Source organism: Labeo rohita, chromosome 19 (genome assembly GCF_022985175.1).
Source record: "Labeo rohita strain BAU-BD-2019 chromosome 19, IGBB_LRoh.1.0, whole genome shotgun sequence".
Classification (NCBI taxonomy): Eukaryota; Metazoa; Chordata; class Actinopteri; order Cypriniformes; family Cyprinidae; genus Labeo; species Labeo rohita.
In genome coordinates, this window is record NC_066887.1 from 32243939 (window position 1) to 32268793 (window position 24855).

The 24855-nt window shown below is 28.7% G+C and overlaps 1 protein-coding gene across 1 annotated transcript in view; it reads right to left on the bottom strand.

Annotated features, from left to right (window-relative positions):
* Positions 1–285: 285 nt before the first annotated feature.
* zgc:63863 (uncharacterized protein LOC393372 homolog) overlaps positions 286–24855 on the bottom strand; it is a 34715-nt gene continuing 10145 nt past the window's right edge. The window contains exons 6-8 of the mRNA XM_051136140.1: positions 23966–24107; positions 17325–17509; positions 286–1512 (exon numbers count right to left, since the gene is read on the bottom strand). Coding sequence (XP_050992097.1) covers positions 1260–1512; positions 17325–17509; positions 23966–24107 — 580 coding nt within the window. The 3' untranslated portion in view covers positions 286–1259. The remainder of the gene's footprint in view (positions 1513–17324; positions 17510–23965; positions 24108–24855) is intronic.

Sequence of the window (24855 nt, forward strand, 5' to 3'; positions counted from 1 at the left end):
TACATGAGCTTTTGTGCTTAAAAAGTACACAATTTTTATTTTTCGAAAAAAAATGACAGATCGTTTCACTAGATAAGACCCTTCTTCCTCGGCTGGGATCATTTAGAGCCTTTTGAAGCTGCATTTAAACTACATTTTGCAAGTTCAAAATCGGGGCACCAATGAAGTCCATTATGGAGAAAAATCCTGAAATGTTTTCCTCAAAAACCATAATTTCTTTACGACTTTGAAGACAGAAAGACATGAACATCTTGGATGACAAGGGGGTGAGTAAACTATTTGAAAATTGTTGTTCTGGAAGTGGACTTCTCCTTTAAGTAGGTTTTTTCTTTTTTTAGATTTTGTTTTTAAATATATTATATATATTTTTTTAAATTATGGCTACTTAGTTAACCATTTAACCACTGTTTTTCAGTGTGCCGCACCATGAACAGTAATTAAATTTTTTTTTTTTTTTTAATTAATTTTACTAAACTAACATGTTAATTTAAACGATTCACTTAACAGGAAACTACTGAAAAAAACATTTATTCTGAATAAAACAAAGATTATAGTGTGTTTTACAAGAAAATAAATTTTTTTCAGTGTTTCTACTTCAAAATATCTTATATTTAACGATACCTGGTGTTTCTTCGTAACTATTTGTGAAATTTAATAGCAGTTACTCAGTAAAAAAAAAAATGGTTTCAAAGTAAATTCTTTCACCTATTTTTTTTTTTTAGTGAGAGTAGTGAGTGTAATAAGACACATTGACGGTATAATTTGCACACAGAGGACAGTGGTTCATATCTAAAGGACGTGAAAGTGAGCCGTGGATCCTGAAAGCATGTGTGTAGGTTGTTCTTGATCTAGAATAAACTGTTGTTGTAAAGTGCTGCGTTCACCAGCGAGTCTCTGTGGTCTTTCAGCCTTTACCCGTTTTCTCCTCTTAATGAGCTTCACTCACTACTGACGGCATTCAGCAGAAAAAAAAAACCTTTTAATAATTTGTGCTGTTGAGAAGGGCCTAGCAGAGCACTTTCTCTGACATTCTGCTGATGGAACGACATCCAGAAATGCTTATGATTACAAAAACCTCGTGTGACTCCTCCCACTTCGCCAATATTACCACAGCTAAAATCTATAAATAAGAAAAAAAGCACGGTTCGGAAATAAATACGCTTCAGATTCATTCTCTCCGGGTGTTTTGCATCACTTAACACATATTTGCACATTGCAGTACACCCTGTTTGGCACACGTGAGAACGAGGTGTTTCGTGTCAGAAGAGCTGGGAGAGAAACTCGGGTGCCCAGTCCATGGCCGTTTGGGCCACGGCCAGCGCCGCCGCTCCTAACGTGGCCGACAGACCCCACACTGCCATTTTGATGAGCTGGTTAGTGCTCGTTGGCTGGGTGCTCAGAGTGAGGGTTAGCTGGTTTTTATGCCGCTTTTGATGCTGTTGACGAAGGACGGAGTCGGGACGCTGACGCAGCGTGGACTTCTGGAAGTCTGTAAAGGTGCTGATGGCGATTCTGAGAAGAGAAAAAGAAAGCATTTATTAATATTTTGAATGATAGTTTTTTTTGTTTTTTTTTCATTTTCATTTTAATTTTTGTTAAAGTTTTAGTAATGTTGTGCGTTTTTAAGATGTTTTTTAATAAATTTGTTTTTTAATATGGCTACTTAGTTATTAGCTTTTATTATTTGTTTTTAATTTTACTACATTAACTTGATAGTTATAAGATAGAAATTTAAGTTTTAGTAATATTGTATTTTAGTCATTTTTAGTTTTTTTTTTTAATTTAATATTTGTATTTCCGTATTAGTTTAAAAGTTGTCATAATTCGTCTTTGTCATTTTTCTTGTTTTTAAATGTCTATTTAATTTTTATTATTTTTATTTAATTTTATTTATTTGAGCCATTTTAGTACTTCAACTTAAAATAAATGGAAATTAGAAATTTTATTGTTTATTTTATTTTATTTTAATAATTTTATTTTCATTTTAGTTTATTTACTGTTTTTTATAATTTTATTTTGTTTAATTTGTATTATTTTTATTTTATTTTATTTTATTTAAGCCATTTTAGTACTTCAACTTAAAATAAATGGAAATTAGAAATTTTATTGTTTGTCATTTTTCTTAGCTTTTTTTAATGTTTAACTTCTAATAATTTTCTTTTCATTTTAGTTTATTTTATTAAACTAAATAGAATTTTTAATTTTAAAGTTTTTATAATTTTATTGTCTTAGTCACTTCTTTACTTTTTAAATGTCTATTTAATTTGTATTATTTTTATTTTAATTGTATTTATTTTAGCCATTTTAGTACTTCAACTTAAAATAAATGGAAATTAGAAATTTTATTGTTTGTCATTTTTCTTAGTTTTTTTTTAAATGTTTAACTTTTAATATTTTTTTCATTTCATTTTGTAATTTTATTAAACTAAATAGAAATTTTAATTTTAAAGTTTTTATCATTTTATTGTCTTAGTCACTTTATTTTTTAAATGTCTTTAATTTTTTTTCATTATTTTTATTTTATTTAATTTATTTTAGCCATTTTAGTACTTCAACTTAAAATAAATGTAAAATATAAATTTTATTTGAAAGTTTTAGTAATTTTGTTGTGTTTGTAATTTTTATTAGTTTTTGTTTTTTAAGGCTTTAATTTCTAATAATTTCATTTTCATTTCCATACTTTGTTATTTTACTACTTAAACTACATAGAAATTTCAGTTTGAAAGTTTTCATAATTATATTGTCTTAGTCATTTTTCTTGTTTTTTTAAATTTCTATTTAATTCTCAGAAATTTTATTTCAGTTTGTCATTTTAGCACTTCAAAAAAACTAAACGAAATATAAGATTTTAAAGTTTTTGTTTTAGTCATTTTTATTAGTTTTTGTTTTTTAATATCTATTTAATTCCTAATAATTTTATTACCATTTTAGTGTGTTATTTTAGTACTTAAGCTAAATAGAAATGTAATTTTTTTTTCCGTAATTTTATTGTCTTAGTCATTTTTATTAGTTTTTAATGGCTATTTAATTTGTATTATTTTTTTAAATCAATTCATTTTAGCCATTTCAGTACTTCAACTTAAAATAAATGGAAATTAGAAATTTTATTTGAAAATTTTAGTAATTTTATTGTTTGTAATTTTTATTATTTATTGTTTTTAAGGCTTTCATTTCTAATTTAATTCCCATTTCCATACTTTGTTATTTAAGTACTTAAACTAAATAGAAATTTTAATTAGAAAGTAAGTTTTCATAATTTTATTGTGGCTTAGTTATTTTTCTTAATTTTATTTCAGTTTTAGTCATTTTAGTACTTCAAACGAAATAAAAAAGATTTTATTTCATGTTGTTGTGTATTAGTCATTTGTATTAGTTTTTGTTTTTTAAATATCTATTTAACTTTTATTATTTTGTTTCATTCAATTCATTTGTCATTTTAGTACTTCAACTTAAAAAAAAGGAAATCAGAAATTTAATTTGAAAGTTTTTGTAATTTTGTTGTATTTTAGTCATTTTTATTCGTTTTTTAAGTGTTTATTTTGTATTAATTTTATTTCAGTTTTTATTTTAGTCACTTTAGTCCCTCAATTTAAACTAAATTATTAGACATTTAAATTTTAAAGTTTAAGTAATTTCTGTTTTAATCATTTTTTGTTTTTAATGTCTTTAATTTAATTTGTCATTTTTTACTTAAACTAAACAAAAATTTGTCATTCAGCATTTTGTTTTTGAAACTAAAAGATTTTTATATTCTATTTTATTTCAGTTACCATTTAATTTATTTTAATTACCTTTTTGTATCTGTAGTAGTAGTTTTAGTAAACAATAACACTGGTATCTGTACAGTATCCTAACCAGGCATGACAACTAGAGTGCAAAGTAACTTTAGTCTTTACCAAAAGAGAAATGCTGCATAAAAACACAATCACATCCAATTAAAACAGATGTTGATGTTTAAAATCAAGCTGAAACTGCATTTGCAACTTCAGAACTTCTTCAGAATAATCTGCACCAAACAAAAAACAAAAAAAACTGGAGTGTGCACCAAAGAGATTTCAGAAATAAAAACCAAGCAACCAACAAAAAGGTCAAGTTTGAACACTTGGTTAGTGAACAACACAAGAAAAGACTAACTGGGTGAATCATAAGGACAAAAAAAAAAAAAAAAAAAAACATTGAGAATCAGAAAGTGGGAGCGCTGGTTGAGAACGGACTCATGGCCTCTAGTCTCAATCAGAGACACGGACACAGCCTCATTTCCAGAGTTTTCCCAAATCCTGTGGAGCCCACGCTGAGGGCAACACGACTTTCGCTCGACAGTTTAGAGGAAAAACATCATTAAAAAATCATAAAATATTCAATTCCATTTCATTACGGTCTCTACGGAAGAATAGTAAACATGGAATGCAAATGCCTTTCACTCAAGATAATAAAACTGCCAGAAATACATTCAACATTTAATGAAAAAGTGGCTCTCGTACAAGAAGTACCATGGGCAGGCGCTGACGGGCTCAACGTCTTTAAGTCTTCATCGGTTTTTATGTTTTTTTTCTTTTGCTCTCCTGCCTCAGATTCGTGGCTTTCCCCCGTTCTCATTAGTATCTACAGCTAATGCGCCACCGCTGAAAATAGCTGACAGGTAACAGCAGAGCAATTAACTTTTAAACTTTCCCTTTACCAGCGGAGGCCCGGGAGAGCCGGCGGTTTGCGCTGACGAAACCCCAGTCTAATGCGGTGACACCGACCCGGCAGAGCTCTGTCAGTCAGAGCCGGACTTAACCTCTTACCAACGGATCTTTACGCAGCGCTTTTCCATTCAGCAACAGTTCGCTGAAAAAAACACATCGGTCAGGTTACTAAAAGCACAAAATAACCACACCGTATTCCAGCTCTTCTGCAGTCAAATATTATTTAAATTTATTATAAATTTGTGCAAAGAGCATTACAGGGTTATTATTGCTAAAAAAAAAAATAATAAAAAAATAATTTAAAAAACTTATTACTGTAAACATTTTATTTCAGCTATTTGCCAGGGGGGTACTAATTTTCTTTTCTAAACACTTAATAAAAAAAAAAAAAAAAAAAAAAAAAAAAAAAACCACAAAATTTAGTAAACCTTTAAAATGAAAATGAAAACTGGAAAAAAAAACAAGTAATTCAAAATGGTTAAGATTAATGATTAATAATAAAATAACTGATAAATTAAAATTACTAATAGGATAATGAATAAATTGCTAATAAATTAAATTAAATGAATAATAGGTCAATGAATCAATTGCTAATAAATGAAAATTACTCAGATTAATTAATAAATTACTAATAAAAAATGAATGCATCACTAATAAAATTGCTAACAGGTCGATGAATAAATTGCTAATAAATTAAATAAAATGAGTAATAGATTAATGCATTTCTAATAAAATTACTAATAGAATAATAAATAAATAGCTAATAAATTAAATTAAATTACTAATAAATTAATGCATTACTAATAAAATATGAATATAGTAATGAATAAATTACTAATAAATTAATATTAGTAATAAATTAAGTACTAATAGATTCTTTTATTACTAATAACATTAAGATTCATGAATAAATAGTTAAGATTAATGAATTAATAATAAAATAACTAATAAATTAATGAAATAAATTGCTGATAAATTAAATAAAATAGCTCAGATTAATGCATAAATAATAAAATTACTTATAGATTAAGGAAAAAATGCTATAGATTAAATACAAATACTAATAGGTTAATGCATAACTAAAGTATTATATGAACACTTAATTAAAACTAGAAAATAAAAAAAACGAATTTAAAAAAGGACAAAAAAAGTTTTTTTTAAATGTCTATTAAATTTTTATTATTTTATTTCTGTTTTTTTTTTATCATTTTAGTACTTTCACATTTATTAATATTTTCAATGATATAATTTTTATTTTTATATTTACCTTTTTTGTTGTAATTTCTGAAGTATTAGTATTTTGTTGTGTATTTAAGTTTTAATTCGTTTTTTATATGGCTACTTAGTTATTATCTTTTATTATTATTTATTTTCATTTTTAGAACATCAACTATTAAAATTTCTATTAGTTTTTATTGTTTTTAAATGTTTAATTCATTTTTAATAATTTTATTTTGTGATTTTAGTACTTAAACTGAATAGAAATTTAAATTAAAAGTTTTCATTTTATCCTGTTTTAGTAATTTTTTTGTAAATGTCTAATTTTTAACATTTTTATTTCAGCTTTAGTCATTTTAGTACTTCAACAAACTAAATGAAAAATTAGATGAAGTAGTATATATTAGTTTTTGTTTTTTAAATGTCTATTCAATTTTTAGTATTTTTTATTTCTGTTTATTAACTTCAAATAAATGGAAGTGTTAGTCATTTTGCTGTGATTTAATCGTTTTTACAGATTCTGTTATTAATGTCTATTTAATTTACTTTCTTAATGTCATTTCTTAATGTTACCTTAAACAAAGATGTGTCATTTAACTTTTTACTTTAGCAACTAAATATTACTACAATAAAACAATATTACTAAAACGTTAAAATCAAAATGAAAATATAAAAAAAATATATAAAAAATAAAATGTACTCAAAATATTAACAAAAACTGTAACAGTATATCCTCAATATTTAAATATCACTGGTTGTACTATGTACAATATTTACTAAAACCATACTTGCAAAAATTGTGCCAAGTTTCACTGCACGTTATTTTATTTCAGCTACTTCTCAAGACAATATTTCTATTAACACTTGATAAAAAATTATATAGAAACTAATAAAAATGACAAACAGACAACAAAATTACTAAAACTTTAAAATTGAGATGAAAACAGAAAATATAAAAGTAAAACTTAATTCAAAATATGAACAAAAAATATGATATTACAGCAACACTGATGCAAAAACGTAAAATGAGAGCTATTAAATTTTTTTTTTTTAATTATTAAGTACTAAATTAACTAAAAAACCCACTATTTGAAAACTTAAAACAATAAAAACACAAAAGAATTATAAAAAACGTATGAATTAAAATGAAAACAAAAAGCAAAAATAAAAATTGAATTCAAAATATTAACAAAAAAATGTTAATAGTATATCAATGATATGAATATAAAGACATAAGTAAATGCTATTCACAATTTTTAGTGAAATCTTATTTGCAAAAATAGTGCAGGTTTTGATGTCAATGGTGCCAAATCAGTTGATTCTTGTGAAATGGAGAACAGCTTTTTTGATCGTTTCCTCACACGAAGCTATCCAAGACTTCAGAAGCCCAGCGTAAGGTGACTTTTTTGGCATTTTTTGTCCTGTTTGGAGCTTGACAGATGGGAAACCATGAACTGTAGTGGTATGGCAAGAACCAGGTGAAGATTTGTCAAAGATTTGGGGTACATAGTACACGAGGATGAGTAAATAATTTGAATTTTTTTGGGTGCACGGTCCCTTTAACATGCTCGGCTCTGCAGGGAATCTCTCCTCCCGCGTCTTCAGAGATGAATTTAAGTCTTTGGTTTCCTCTGACTGCTCTCTTCAAGGTGGCACATGTCTGACGGTCTTTGATCGCCGTTTCTCCCTCCCTCTTGTCTCTAAAAGAGTTTCTAATTTTACCGTTTCCTCTCTCAGAAGCAGCAGATTGTGTGACCTCTGTCACATCATTCTTCTGTTTTTCCCCTCGCTCTCTTCCTCTTGCTCAATCTGTTCTTGCTGTGGTGAGGAAGATACAGCAGATGATGGATGTGTTTACACTAGGAGAACATTTCCACGGCTGCACTCAGTCACACCATCACAACTCCACAGTCTTCACGGAAATCCTACCCTCATCGTCTTCCTCTTCGAGTGTCTCGTTCACTAATCGCATGCACAAGTATTAGCCGTAAAATCTGTGCGCAAACGCTCACAATCAATTGATTTGCACGTGTGTATTTTGAATTTAGGATCAAATTTAGAACCCAAACTACATGTTCTCTAATTAAAAATTTAAATATTTGGTTCAAAAATTTAAAGAATTAAAAACATTTTTAGCATAAAATTGATCAAAAGTGACAGAAAAGATATTTGTAATGTTACAAGAAGAAAAAAAAATCTATTTTACATAAACGTATGATCAGAAATGTTTCTTGAGCAGCAAATCATCATATTAGAATGATTTCTGAAGGACCATGTGACACTGAAGACTGGAGTAATGATGCTGAAAATTTAGCTTTGATCACAAGAATAAATTGCATTTTAAAACATATTCAAATAGAAAACAGGCATTTAAAATTGCAAAAATATTTCACAATATTACTGCATTTTTCTGTATTTTTAAAGTTTTAGTAAATTTGTCGTATATTTAAGTTGTTTTTTTAATTAGTTTTTTTATTTGGCTACTTCATTAGCTTTTATTATTTATTTTCAGTTTTAGTACATTAACTTGATTAAAATTTTGAAGCTTGTTGTTTTTGTGTAATTTCTATTTGTTGTTTTTAAATGTTTAATAATTTTATTTAAATAGAAATTTAATAGAAATAGTTTTCATAATTTTATTCTCTTTTTTTATTCTCATTTTTAAAATATGTCTAATTTTTAATTAGCTTTTTTAGTTTTTAGTTAAGTTTTAGTAATTTTAGTACTTCAACAAACTAAATGAAAAATAAGATTTTAATTTAAGTTTTTGTTGTGTTTTAGTTATTTTTATTCATTTTTTGAATAAAAAATAAATTAATTTTAAAATAAGCTTAATTTTGAATCATTTTATTTCAATTTACGTTTATTTTGGTTCTTGAATTCAAATTTTAATTTTCAAATTTTCATAATTTTAAGATATATTAGTATATATTAGTTTTTGTTTTTTAAATGCCCATTCAATTTTTATTAATATTATAATTCTATAATAGTTCACAATATTACTGCATTTTTCTGTATTTTTAAAGTTTTAGTAAATTTGTTGTATATTTAAGTCGTTTTTTTATTTGGCTACTTCGTTAGCTTTTATTCATTTTCAAGGTTTTAGTACATAAAACCTTCAAGCTTTAGTAATATTATTGCATTTCTATTTGTTGTTTTTAAATGTTTAATAATTTTATTTAAATAGAAATTTTATTTCTTTATTCATTTTAGTACTTCAACAAACTAAACGAAAAATACGATTTTAATTTAATAACAAGTTTTTGTTGTGTTTTACTCATTTTTATTTGTTTTTTTTGTTTAATTTTTAATCATTTTATTTCAATTCAAGTTTATTTTAGTTCTTAAATTAAAAATTTCATTGTCAAATTTTCATAATTTTAAGATATATTAGTTAGTATATATTAGCATATATTAGTTGTTTTTTAAATGTCTATAGAAGTTTTATTTTAGTTTTGATCTTAGTACTTCAACTAAATCTAAATTAGAAAAAATATTTTAAAACACATTTAAAACATTCAAATAGAAAACAGTCATTTTGAAATTGCAATAATATTTCACAATATTCAAATGAATTTTTCTCTATTTTTAAAGATTTAGTACATTTGTTGTGCATTTAAGTCGTTTTTTTAATTAGTTTTTTTATATGGCTACTTCATTAGCTTGTACTATTTATTTTCAGCTTTAGTACATTGATTAACTTTTATTAAAATTTTGAAGCTTTAGTAAGATTATTGTGTTTTTGTAATTTCTATTTGTTGTTTTAAAATGTTTCATAATTTTATGTAAATAGAAATTTAATAGAAATAGAAATTTTATATAAATTTAAATGTAAAGTTTTCATAAATTTATTCTCTTAGTCCTTTTTTCCTTAATTTTTTTTTTTAATATGTCTTTAATTTTTAGTATTACTCCAATATTACTGCATTTTACTTTTTAATTAAATAAATGCAGGCTTGGTAAGCAAAAGAGGCTTCTTTTAAAAATCATACTGACCCCAAACCTTTGAATGGTAATGTAATTAATTATTGTAAATAATAAAATTACGGCCTTTGCAGATGTCTGAACTGGGCGCTGAACATCCTCTGACCCTAAAAATTGCCCCTGCTCTCTTGCAGGTGTAACATGCCTGTAAACCTGATCACCATTAGAGCCTTGGGAGCCCGTTATTGGCTTTTAGAGCATATACTTAAACCCCTCTCTCCCGCTCTCTCTCGCTGTCATAACGTTATGGGTTAACGCAGTTCAGTGGGATGCTCTAATTCAATGCGTCCTTCCATCTAACACACATGATGGCCCTATTATTAGACACTTGCTGCTGAGATGGTATGCCCAATTACCCATGAGCCTGCACTCGGCTTGTGTGAGAGAGAGAGTGTGTGTGTGTCCTGCAGGCCTTTGTGAATTAGCTCTGATGCCCTGTTGTCCTGATGACCCGTAAGTGCTGGCTCTTTGTCACGTCACCAGGAGCTGCCCGTTCAAGCGTGCTGTGACGCACCGAAGGCTTTTGCTTACTGGACGCACATAGAAACTACACGTGGAGGTTAAAGGTTAAATCTTCCTATACGTTAAATATCCGAGGGTCTACCATAATGATTAGAGGGATCATATAGTCTCTAATGGTGCTTTGAAGTAATAGTATTTGGAAGCTGAATGCACAATGTTGTTGTCAGTTATTTGGACTCTTATTCTGACAGCACCCATTCACTGCAGAGGATAAATTGGTGAGCAAGTGATGTAATGCCACGTCTTTTAATGAAGAAACTCAAAAACAAAGAACAAAACAAAAAAAAGCTACTCGTGTAGGCAATGCATAAAAGAAAGATCACACATTTAATGTAAATCTAATGCAGCATTTCTCAAACCCCTCGCTGCATATTTTATATCTCCCTTATTTAACATACCTGATTCTACTGATTAGCTCATTAGCTCATCAAGCGCATCCGTGACCTGAATTAGGTGTGTCAAATAATCCAAAACACACAGTCTTGTGGGGTTCTGCAGGAAAAGGATTGAGAAACACTGAAGAAATAGCTATACCTGTATTTATGGCCTAGCTCAAACAATTTGAGTCTTTCTTTCCCCTTGTGTGTTCCTGCCCTCGCTCTATTTTCATAAATAAAAAATTGGAGAAAGCCCCAAAAATCGTATGCAATAAAACATGCAACAGACCGACTGATTCGCTTCAGCCTTTCTAAAGTATGCAAAAGCTTGAAGGTTCAGACCGGCTCTGGGTGGACGTGATGTGGGTGTCATGTTTCTGAAATCTTTCTATATAGTGTGGGAGATTTTGCACAGCCCGCGGTACTTTATCTGAATTTGGGTAGCTGGTGCATTACACGGCAACTGTTGTGATATATAAAGTTGCAACTACAAAAAGTAGATGCAACTGTGAGAATATTAAGTCACTACTACTACTAAAAAAAAAAAAAAAAAAAAGATGCAGCTGGCAGATATAAAGTTGCAATTACAGAAAATAGACAATTTTGAGATGTAAAGTTGCAATTGTGAAAAGGATGTAATTGTGAGACATAAAAATCATAATTCTGAGATGTAAAGTTGCAATTAATTACCTAAAATATATGCAGTTGGAATTTTATAGTCACAGTCATGACAAAAGATGCAATTATGAGACATAAATACAAAAATGAGATATAAAGTCAAAATTATTAAAAAAAAAAAAAAAAGAAAATTATGAAAAAAAATCTAAGTGGGAAATATGAAGTTGCAATTACAAAAAAATAGATTCAACTGAGATATATAAAGTCACAGTCATTAAAAAAAGATGCAACAGGAAGATATAAAATTAGAAATGTCACAATATAAAGAAAGTCACAATTACGAAAATATCGCAATTGGGAGATACAAAGTAGCAGTTGTGAAAAATAGATGCATTTGTGAGATGTAAAGTAGCAACTGAGAAAAGTAGATGCAATTGTGAGACAAAGGCAGTACTACTACTACTACAAAAAAAAAAAAAAAAAAAAAAAAAAGATGCAGCTGAAAGATATAAACTTTCGATTACACAAAATAGACGCAATTTTGAGATGTAAAGTTGCAATTGAGAAAAGGATGTAATTGCAAGACATAAAAATCATAATTCTGAGATTTAAAGTTGCAGTTACCTAAAATAAATGCAACTGGGAAATTTACAGCCACAAATCATGATAAAACATGCAATTATGAGATATTAACATACAAACATAGGATATAAAGTCACCATTGTATAAAAAAAGATGCAACTAGGAGACAAAGTCAAATCAAATTGGGAGACTGCATTGCATTTACAAAAAATAGATCCAACTGGGATATATAAAGTCACAGTCATGAAAGATGCAACCGGGAGATATAAAGTTAGAAATGTCAGATATAGTCACTATTCTGAAAATGTCGCACCTGGGAGATATAAAGTAGCAGTTGCGAAAAATAGATTCATTTGTGAGATGTAAAGTAGCAACTGAGAAAAATAGATGCAATTGTGAGACAAAGTCACTACCACAAAAAAAAAAAAAAATGCAGCTGAAAGATAAAGTTGCAAATCACAAAATCCGACGCAATTTTGAGATTTAAAGTTACAATCGTGAAAAAGATTACCTAATTACCTAACATGCAGTTACCTAAAATAGATGCGTTTGGGATATTTAAAGTCACAGTCTTGAAAAAAACTGCAACTGGGAGTTATAAAGAAATGTCAGATATAATCACAATTACGAAAAAATGCAACTGGGAGAGATAAAGTCACAATTGCGAAAATATCACAGTTGGGAGATATAAAGTAGCAGTTGCGGAAAATAGATGCATTTGTGAGATGTAAAGTAGCAACTGAGAAAAATAGATGCAATTGTTAGATATACAGTGGCAATTCTAACATATAAAGCCACAACTCTAAGACAAAGACGCAATTACGAAAAAAAGATGAAACCGATACAAAGTTGCAATTACAGAAAATACAGTAGATGCAACTGGGAGATACAAAGTCACAATTGCAAAAAAGACAGAATTTAAAGAATGTAAAGTCAGAATTGTTATATAATTCTGATGAGTAGATGATTACGATTGTGAAAATAGATGCAGTTGTGAGATATAAAGCCATTACAACTAAGGAAAAAAAAAAAAAAAAATAGATGCAGCTGAGAAATATAAAGTTGCAATTACAGAAATTAGACAATTTTGAGATGTAAAACTGCAAATGTGAAAAGGATGTAATTGCAGGACCAAACTCATAATTTTGAGATATAAAGTTGCAATTACCTAAAATAAATGCATCTGGGAAATTACAGCCACAATCATGATAAAAGATGCAGTTATGAGATATGAACATACAAATATGGGATATAAAGTCACAATTATAAAAAAAATATACATAAAGTTGCAATTTAAAAAAAAAAAAAAAAAAAAAAAAAAGACATCAGGGAGATAGAAAGTTGCAACTGGGAGGCATTAAGTTAGAAACGTCAGATATAATCACAACTGTGAAAAATGCAACTGGGATATATTAAGTCACAATTATGAAAATAACACCGTTGGGAGATATGAAGTAGCAGTTGCAAAAAATAGATGCATTTGTGAGATGTAAAGCCACAATTGTAAGACAAAGATGCAATTATGAAAAACTGTCAGATACAAACTTGCAGTTATGAAAAATACAGTACACACAACTGAAAGATATAAAGTCACAACCATGGACAAAAGATGTAACTGTGATATAAAGCTAGAAATGTCAGATATAGTCAATTACAAAAAATGCAACTGGGAGATACAAAGTCACAATTATGAAAATATTGCATTTGGGAGATAAAAAGTAGCAATAGTGAAAAACAGATGCATTTGTGAGATATGAAGTAGCAAGTCTAATATATAACGCCACAACTGAAAGACAAAGACGCACGTACGAACAATCAATAAAACTGTGCTATATGAAACTACAGTAGACGCAACTGGGAGAAACAATTAGACACAATTAGAAGAAATAAAGTCAGAACTGTGAGATATATAGTCACAACTACCAAAACAAAACAGATGCAAAGCCATAATTATGGGAAGCAACCTGCATACAAACGATCCACAAAGCATCCTTTAAAGGAGAAGTCCACTTCCAAAACAAAGATTCACATGAATCTTAATGTACTCACCCCCTTGTCATCCAAGATGTTCATGTCTTTCTTCAGTCGTAAAGAAATTATGCAGGAATGTTCCCCTCAAAAAACATAATTTCTTTACGACTGAAGAAAGAAAGACATGAAGATCTTGGATGACAAGGGGGTGAGTACATTATCTGTAAATTGTTGTTCTGGAAGTGGACTTCTCCTTTAACTATACAGCTGCTTGCAAATTCTGGTCTAGTATTTTATTTCCCAAACACACATGATCAAATCAAACCGGCAACAGGCAGTGCTGACGAACACAAAACGCTGAGATCAGAGCATCAGTCTCGGTGATAATATAATGTTACTGCGTTTATGAAGTCAGATGCGCACGGAGGGCAGGGTGTTAGCCTGAGGGGGTGTGCAGGGGGTTTTAATGAAGAACATTTGGGGGTCAAAGCCATTAGGGAGGACGTGCCACTCCTTATTACAGCACTCCACAGGGTCAAACAGAACAATAGAGATCAAGGTCACGGGTCACGGCCTCAAGAGGGGCTGCTCATTTCACTCACACACGTATGTTCTTCGCTTTCACTGAGGCCACAGATGCTGGTGGGGGAGGGGTTATGCAAATCAGGGTAGAGCTTTAATAACCCAGGGAGGCGGAGCTTCCTTATTGCAGGACTGATTTGCATAAGACAGGCAGACGGAGTCATTCTTGCACTTTCTGTCTATCTTTGTTGCTCTTTCTCTCTCATTGTAGCATTTATGTCTCTCTTTCTCGCTGCCCCTCGTTTTCAATTCTGTCACTTCCTTTTTCTCATTTCTGTCTCTCGCTCGCTCTTAATCTTCATAGGCGACAGCAGACGCGGGGAGATCTTAAACAAGACAGATCTCTCCTCTGATGGCTTTTTCAGCGCTGAGGGACTCGAATTCAGTTCCCGCTGAATGCCGGAGGAATCGTTTCCCGCTGCCGTTAGAGATAAATCATTAAAGTGGCTTCACCTGCATCTGCAAATGCAATCATCAGACCGACAGCGAGTGTTTAGACACATAGAGGCGAGACGCAGACAGCTCCGGCTGAGCGTCCTTCACGTCACAACAGGGGCGCAACAGTCTCACCGTGTGCAGAGGACGTGATAGCGTACTCAATAGCTCCACCTGATGGACGCAGGTGGAAGCAAACGCCCCTCAAGACCAAAGATGACCTGTGTGTGTGTGTGTGTGTGTGAGTACACACTGTATCCTAAAGTACAGCACTGGAACTGGTTTATTATTTATATACTACTTTAAGCTGAACGCTTTGGAGAAGAAAAAAAATCTAAAATGTAAAATAGTGATTTTAAATTTATGTAAAATAAAATTTGTAAAATATAAAAAATAATATAAAATAAATCAGACTGTGATAATGTCTATACAACAACAACAATAATAATAATTATTATAATAATAATAATAATTATTAAATATATTAAATATTAAACAAATGAATAAATATTACTATTATAATTACACAACTGCACTGTAAAATAAAAAAGTGTAATATATAGAATATTATAGAAATTAATTCAAAACATTAAAAATCTGATAAAATATACTATAATATAGTAAATAAAATATTTTTTCATTTTACAGTGCAGTAATAATTTTATTTTATAGTAATGCTACTGCACTGTAAAACAGAGTATAATGTAAACATAATATTCTACAAAATATAGAAATGTATTATTAAAAGAAAAATAATGATAATGATGATAAACTAGACTGTGATTATATATGAATGGCTATACAATAATAATAAATAATATTATTAATAATAATATTATAATAATAAATATGTTAAATATAAAACAAAATAAGAAATATATTAGTATTATAATAACACAATTGCAAACAAAACAATTGCTAATAAAACAATTTCTAAACAGTGAGAATTTAATAAATGTTATATCCAATAGTAAAATAATTTTTTTATACAGTCCAATAATAATAATTTTATTTCAGAATAATACTATCGCAACAGAGTATAATATATAAAATATTCTAGAAAATACAGCAATTTCATATTTATTCATTATTATTAATAATAATAATATTGATGATAGTAATAAGAGATTATATATTATTATTAACAACAATAATAATATATTACTATTTTAATAACAATTGCACTGTAAATTAAAAAGGTACAACAATAATAATATTATTTTAGAGTAATACTATTGCCCTGAAAAACAGGGTATAATATACATAATATTCTAGAAAATACAGAAATTTCGTATTTATTAATTATTATTATTAATAATAATAATAATAATAATAATAATAATGATGATGATGATGATGATGATAATAATAAATGAGATTATATATTATTAATAATAATGATAATATTATTATATTACTATTATAATAACAATCAGACTGTAAATTAAAAAGGTAAAACAATAAAAAATTTATTTTAGAGTAATACTATTGCACTGAAAAACGGTATAATATATAAAATATTCTAGAAAATACAGAAATTTAGTATTTATTAATAATAATAATAATAATAATAATAATAACAATGATAATAATAAATAAGATTATATATTATTATTATTAATAATAATAATAATAATAATAATAATAATAATAATAATAATAATACATTACTATAACAACAATTGCACTGTCAAATAAAAAGGTATAACATATAGTATATTTAAAAAAAAAATTCTAAACATTGAGTATTTAATAAATAATATATCAAAAACATTTTTCAATACAGTACAATAATTTTATTTGAAAAAGTACTATAATAAATTGCAATTATTATAATACAAAAATGGAATTTAATCAAATAATTTTATTGTACAGTACAACTGTAAAATAACTGTAAAATACTAGTATTACATACATTAATAGTCCTAATTTCTTAATTTTTAACCTATTTTGGCAGGAAACTCTTCCTGCTTGTATAAAAATGATCTTACAAAAGATCTTATAACCTTGTATTAAAAATAAATAAAAAATGGTTTATAAACTTTTCTCATTACAAATCTGGAATGGTTAATGTAATGTTGTGTTCCCAACCGCATGTTATAAGCAACCAAAACTCATAATAGTCGCAGAGATGGAGTTGTGTGTGGAGCAACATTTACTGTGAAACCAACTGTATGAGCTGCTCATGTGTAAATGAACACATTGCAGCGCTTCACTCTGAAACATGTAGTGAAAGAAAGTTGTATGTACTTTATAAGTATCTTATTTACTTATGCTTTACTGAAGAGATAACAACCTTTCTATAAGTGTGTGTATGTGACTGTAAGCGTGTGTTTGAGAGTCTCACATGTTGCGTGGCTTCAGCGCGGCAGACTGGCTCAGCATTGAGGGCGGGCAGCTGATGAAGAGGCTCTGAGCTTGACCAATCAGCTCCTCGTACGGCAGATCCTGAGGCATCTGAGACAGCAGGTGATGAACGCTGGCCATATCACACTCGCTGCTCTTCACTTCCTTCTGTCTGTACAGCACAATCTGACGAGAGAGAGAGACACAGGTCTGTTAGTCTCAGCGTCAGACGGGCCGCCCACAGTCCGCTCACTGACCGTCTGATGCGTACAGCACACAAAAATGACAATTCAATCTGATAGACCAGCTTTATGCAACTATAGCAGTTCGGTGGGACAGAAAAGTTGTGGTAATGTTAAAATCACACTTTTGAAGAAGTCATTAAAGTAAGGTTAGGGTTACCCGATATTTTAAACCGATATGTCGTGTAAAAATGAAAATTAATGTCAAATCTGAGAATAACAAGGGCTGCTGACAAAAACTTTCTTTTTTCTCTTCTAAATTATTTTAATCAGCAAATCGGTTTTGATAATGACTGATACCAATAACCATAAAAATGCTTAATATCGGTGCCAATCTTTTCTTTTTTTTTTTGTAAAACTATCTCCACATAAGCAAAGAAGACAATAAGATGCTTAAAAGAAGGAAACTTTAATAAAATAAAATAAAATTTAATTTAGCATAAACAGTCTTTAACATTTATATATTTCAAATTAATTTGAAAAAGAATTATATATATATGTATATGTATATGTATATGTATATATATATATATATATATATATATATATATATATATATATATATATATATATATATATATATATATATATATATATATATGTATATACACACATATATATAAAATTCAATTTTCAATATTTTAATATATATATATATATATATATATATATATATATATATATATATATATATATATATATATTTTTTTTTTTTTTAAATTCATTTTATATTTTATAGAAATTGTATTTTAAAATTGATATTTAAATAAAAAAATATATAAAGAAATAAAGAAATATAAAACAATTCTATAAAATAATAATAAAAACATAAAATACTAATACTGTAATTCTTAATCATAATCCACTATATATAATCTGAAAATAAACAATTTATTTAATATAAGAATTTTTTAATTCTCTGTTTTTTAATTTGTAATATAATAATAATAATAATATTTGTAATATAACAATATTAATATGATATAGATGACATAATATATATATATATATATATATATATATATATATATATATATATATATATATAAATATTTTTTTTTTTTTTTTTTTAGGGCTGCAACAACAAATCGATAAAAATCGATTATTAAAAGAGTTGGCAACGAATTTCATAATCGATTCATTGTGTTGTGTCGCGCAACGCGGAGACATTTGATTATTTAAAAAAAACTTTAACTTTAACTTTAGTTGAGCGCGGAGCGGAGTGAACACACTCGGTCTCTCTCGCGCACTGATGCTAGCAGAGTTCGGCATGCGGAGGTAGAGGAAAGATACATGGCGGAGGCAGAGAAATCTGTGCAACCCAAGTCATCCAAGGTGTGGGAGCATTTCACACTAAATAAATAGAAAACGTGTGTTAACTGCAAAATATGCAAAAGCGACATGGCATGGCACGGGAGCACCACGGCAATGATCCAGCACCTGAAACGCAAACATGTTGGAGTGTTTGATGAGGAGGAAGGGAGTTCAACAGCAGAGCAAGTCACTACAGAATCCTACTTTTGTTCCGTTTTGAAGTGAGGAACATAATGTCCCTGGTGCTGGTGTTTACTCCTTATCTGTAACGGAGTGAGTGAGGCGAGAGGCCAGCGGATCCATGTGCGAGCTTTTATTAAAGGGATGAGACAGATACATGGTCGTACAGGCAGGGTCAAACAGAAGCAAACAGGTATATCACAGGCAAGACGTGGAGAATAATCCAAGCAAACGAGCAAGAGTCCAGTAGGCAGGCGGCGAGAAAGTCGAGACGGGGAAGCCAGGCGAGGAAACTAAACACGGGAAAACACGTTACAAAACAAATTACTTAGTAATTTTGTCTCGTTTTTTTTTTTCCAGTCCAAATATCTAAAAAATCTTAAATCAAGATTACTAGACAAGAAAAATGGCATGAGAAAATTAAGTGATGCTTAAAACTTCTGTTTGAGATTATATCTCATTAAGATTATTTTTCTTACCCCATTGGCAGATAATTTTGCTTGTTTTAAGCAAACAATCACTTAATTTTGAGGTATTTTTTCAGAAAACAAGACATAATTTCTTATGCTATTTCATGTGTCTAGTAAATGTATCTTGATTTAAGATTTTTTAGATATTTGGACTGAAAACAGGACAAAACTACTAAGTTAGAAAAGCATTTTTTGCAGTGTATATTCTGTGCTTTGTCCCATATAGGTTATTATTGACAAATATATTTGTGTGTGTTGTACTTTTTAATTTAATTTTAAAGTTCTTTTATAGCACTTGGTCATCTTAAGCTGTGTTTAAATGTGGTGTATAAATGAACTTTGCACTTACTACAATGATGGTAATAATTTAATGAATAAGCTTCAAGTGAACTTGAGAGAGAGAGAGAGAGAGAGAGAGAGAGTGTGTGTGTGTGTGTGTGTGTGTGTCTTGTCTGTAATTGCTCTTTGGGTTACTTACCTTTACACAACTAGTAACTAAAACAAGTATGTATGTATGTAAGTATGTATTCAGTTGATGTAAAAATTGTGCTATTACACATACTCATACTATCTTTTTGATTCCAGAAAAAAAACAAGCAAACCATGAGAGGCTTCTTGATGGGAAATGCATCATGTACACCACAGCAAGCCGCTGTCTTGAGGGATAGTATCCTCAACATGCTCGTCACTGACATGAGGCCTCTGACGATGGTTGAAGATGACGGCTTCACTAAAATGATCCACACCTTGAACCCTGGTTACACTCTGCCCTCCTGGACTTATTGTTATTATTGTTCAGGCAGCTCAGGTGGCACTTTATTTAAAAAAAAAGTCTATATATTTGGCAGATGTAAAGCATACATGTGTTTTTTTTTTGTGTTAGTCCATTTTTATTTTATTTTATTATTATTATAACAGCTCAAGGAGCAACATGTTTGTTAACTTTCTAAAGATTTTAGTTCTGTTTTTGAATAAAGGGTTGGAAATGAATGCTTTTCTTGTTTTTTGTTTTTTATCCGATTCATCGATTAATCGAAAAAATAATCGACAGATTAATCGATTATTAAAATAATCGTTAGTTGCAGCCCTATATATTTTAATAATATGTTTATTTTTTAAATAAATTTTATATTTTATTATTTTAAAATTGATATTTAAATAACAAACATACTAAAATAAAATACTAAAAATGTAATTCTTAATCATTATTCACTACATAAACTCAGAAAATAAATATTGATATATTTAATATATAAGACTTTTTCACATAACTCTATTTTAATGATATGGCAATTTAAATTTTAAACAATTAAAATTCTAATTACAATTTACATTTGTAAACAGTGTACAGTTGTAAAATATTTTAAGAACAAAAAATATCGGCACCGATATTAAGCATTTTTATGGTTATCGGTATCAGTCATTTTCAAAACCGAAATGGCGTGTCACAGCTCTAATTATTCTAAGATTTGCCATTAATTTTTACACTAGGCATATATATCGGTTAACAATATTAGTTATTGGTCTACTTGACCTGTAATAATCGGTATCGCATCGGCCCTGAAAAAACACACATCTGTCAGCCGACCCCTAAAAATAACTATGGCTGGTCACGTTACATGTTGCTCAGACTTTCTCTTATGGTCTAAGTGGGTGATTCTTGCTCATAAGAAGATGCATTTTGGACTAGAACTTATGCTTGGATGTGCAAGGCTTAGCACTAAACCATTTCCTTCACTTATGAGCAAACAGTAGTGAGACTGCCTGTAAGGACTGACCATAAAATACACCTGAGTTCACAGATGTTCACTACAGCCGATCAGATGGACTCCAGCATGGGTGTCTGCCATCCATCCCAGCACAGGTCAAATAAGAGCAGTCCCGTTTCTGCTGTTCATAGCTGAGCTGGGTCACGTCCAGCGGCGCGCAAGTGCACCGAACCCCCGCACTACCTAAGAAGCAGGATGAACTACATTTCCTGCTGGCTTTCTTATCCTGACTTCAAAAGGCCGCTGGCCCCCTTTGCTTTCGCTGTTGTCTCTGGCAGGGGAGCGGCTCGTGGAGACAGAAGAAAGAGGCGCGTTTAAAAGATTCCAGCACAAGCACGCAGCCTTCCACACAAACCTCTGGTGAATTCATTAGAGTTGTTTAATTAACTGATCCCGTTACAACAAAGTGCCCTCGATTCTCGCGTCAGACGAGGAAGGAGTGGAAAAATAAAGAAAACTCTTCGCCTCTCTTTGGAGCCACGTTTGTTGTTGTTGTGCTGATGAATTAGCGATCGCCTAAATAAGCGAATTAACAAATACGGAGGCAAAACATGGTAAACAACATCCTCTTTAGGATTACAAAAGCTTGTGTATAGTCTGAGGGGTTATACGGCATGGAGGATTGCTCCGTACTCTCATTACTGACAGAAATTTCAATGTAATAATGGGAAAAATACAAACTATTGATTTTAGCAAAAGAGCGCTGATTTTTAATGTTGGACATGTCAGGTGGACTCATACTGCCATTAATTAATTAATTAAGAAGAATTCATTTTATGTAATTATTTTATACATTACCTGTTTATAGAGATCACATGTAAATGGGTATTCAACTCAACAGATGTAATATTACCAATAAAGACCAATGTTGTTACTGTTAACTAAACCCAAAAACTACGTAAAATCATTCTTCAGTAATTTATATAAGGCTGAAATAAGATAAAATCTAAATGTTAGATAAAAAACTTAAATGAAAATGAGTAATGTTGCCTTTTCAATGCAAATAAAGTTGAAGTGTTAGATGTAGTATTAAATGTCTGAAAAAAAAAAAAAAATCTTTAACAGGTTGGAGAACAAACATGACGAACTGAAAATATCAATCAAAACTAAACAGAAAAAAAAATTAGCACAATAAGAATAAGAATACAAATACATTTTATATGAATATTTAAATATATATTAAATATAATAATACTAATACTAATAACAACAACAACAACAACAAACTTTAGTTATTAACGTATTTTTATTAAGTTATTTTAAGCATTTCTAAAACTGAAATAAAATAAAATATAAATATAACAATAGTAGTAATAATAATATTTTTTGTTGCTATTGTTCTTATATTAATTATTAAAATAATTATTATATTATCTTTATAAATCAATATTTCTATTAAAATATAGAAATATAATATTACATAATAATAATAATAATAATAATATATATTATAATAAACAATAATAATAGTAATAATAACAAACGTAAGTTATTAAAGTATTTTTAAAGTTATTTTAAGCATTTCTAAAACTGAAATAATTTAATATAAATAACAATAGTAGTAATAATAATAATAATAATAATAATATGAATAATAATCATTATTATTATTATTTTTGTTGTTGCTGTTGTTATTATTATATTAATTATTAAAATAATACTTATGTTATTTTTATGAATCAATATTTATATTAAAATTATACAAAAAAGCATAACAAATATTATATATTTTTAGATATATTTCTACATAATAATAATAATAATAACAATAATAATATTATATATAATGAAATATAATTATAATAATAACAAACTTAAGTTATTAAAGTATTTTTATTAAGTTATATTAAGCATTTTTAAAACTGAAATAAAATGAATGAAATATGCTACTACTACTACTAATCATCATCATCACTGTTGTTGTTGTTGTTGTTATTTTTTTTGTTAAAACAAATGGAATACAAATAAAGATGATTAAATCATATATTTTCATATTTATTATTATTAAAATTATTATTAAAAATTATTATTAATATTGTTAATTTAATTAAAAAAAATACATTAAAAAAATAAAATGTTGCCTTGGCAAAATGTTGCCTTCTCTGTAAGAAGTTGAAGAAGAAAAAATTACTAAACAACGTGATGACAATTTAAAAACGAGATGCTCTTTTCTAAAAAAAAAAAAAAAAATGTGTTTGGTGTCCCTTGAGCTTGTCTCTTTGAAGTAAAAATATTTAGTCAAATTGGACAAATGAAACTAAAATAAGCACTTCTCCTCAGTCCGGCAGAAAACGGTGCAGCATTTAAAGGTCACTTGCAATGATTGACATCATGGAGTTCACCAGTATTTCGTTGCTGATGTGTGAATGGTATCTTAACAGTAAAAAGATAAAAAGCCGTTGCTAGTGTGAACAGCAGATATGGTGTATTTACTGATCAAGTCAATTTTAGGGTCATTTAAATGTGAAAGAGACTTTTCAGCATCTTGTGGCAGGAGTGTTGAGTTTTAAGGACGCCCAGTCGAGTTAAAAATAGATTTAAGACACTTCAACCCTTCTCTGTCACGAACACTGAAAAGGTCAAAACGCAACACTGCCTCCAAGTCCTTGAAAGGCTGGAGATGGTGCGACTAAAGTACAGACCATGGAGAAAGACGCTCTTCCTTACCACAGCAGCAAAGTAGATGGCCATGAGTGGGTGAGACGCCAGGAAGAAATCATAGAGCCGCAGAACATGCCGAATATCTGACAGGACGTAGCTGTACCATGTGATCAGCCAGCTCAGAGCGAAGATGGTGCCCACCTCAGACCTACAACACAAAGACAATCGGTTATTAGCTCTCATTTCTTAACATCAGTTCATGCATTAGCCAGCATTAACTAATAATGAGCAATATTTCAATGTTTTACTCCATTTATTAATCTATTAGTAATTTTATTAGTAATGGATTAATCTATGAGCTACTTTTCGATAATGTTTTAATCTTTTAGTAATTTTATTAGTTACGCATTAATCTATTAGTAATTATATTTCATTTATAGCAAATTTTTCATTAATCTATTAGTAATTTTATTAGTTATGCATTAATCTATGAGCTATTTTATTTAATTTATTAGCAATTTATTCATTAATTTATTAGTTATTTTATTATTAATTCATTAATCTTAACTATTTATTCATCAATCTTAGTAATGTTATTAGTAATAAATTAATCTATTAGTACTTAATTTATTACTAATATTAATTTATTAGTAACTGATTCATTACTCTATTAATATTTTATTAGTAATGCATTAGTCTATTAGTAATTTTATTTAATTTATTAGCAGTTTATTCATTATGCTATTAGTAATTTAATTTAATTTAGCAGCAATTTATTTATTATTCTATCAGTAATTTTATTAGAAATGCATTAATCTATTAGTAATTGTATTTAATTTATTAGCAGTTTATTAATTATGCTATTAGTAATTAAATTAAATCTATTAGCAATTTATTTATTATTCTATTATTAATTTTATTAGAAATGCATTAATGTATTAGTAATTGTATTTAAT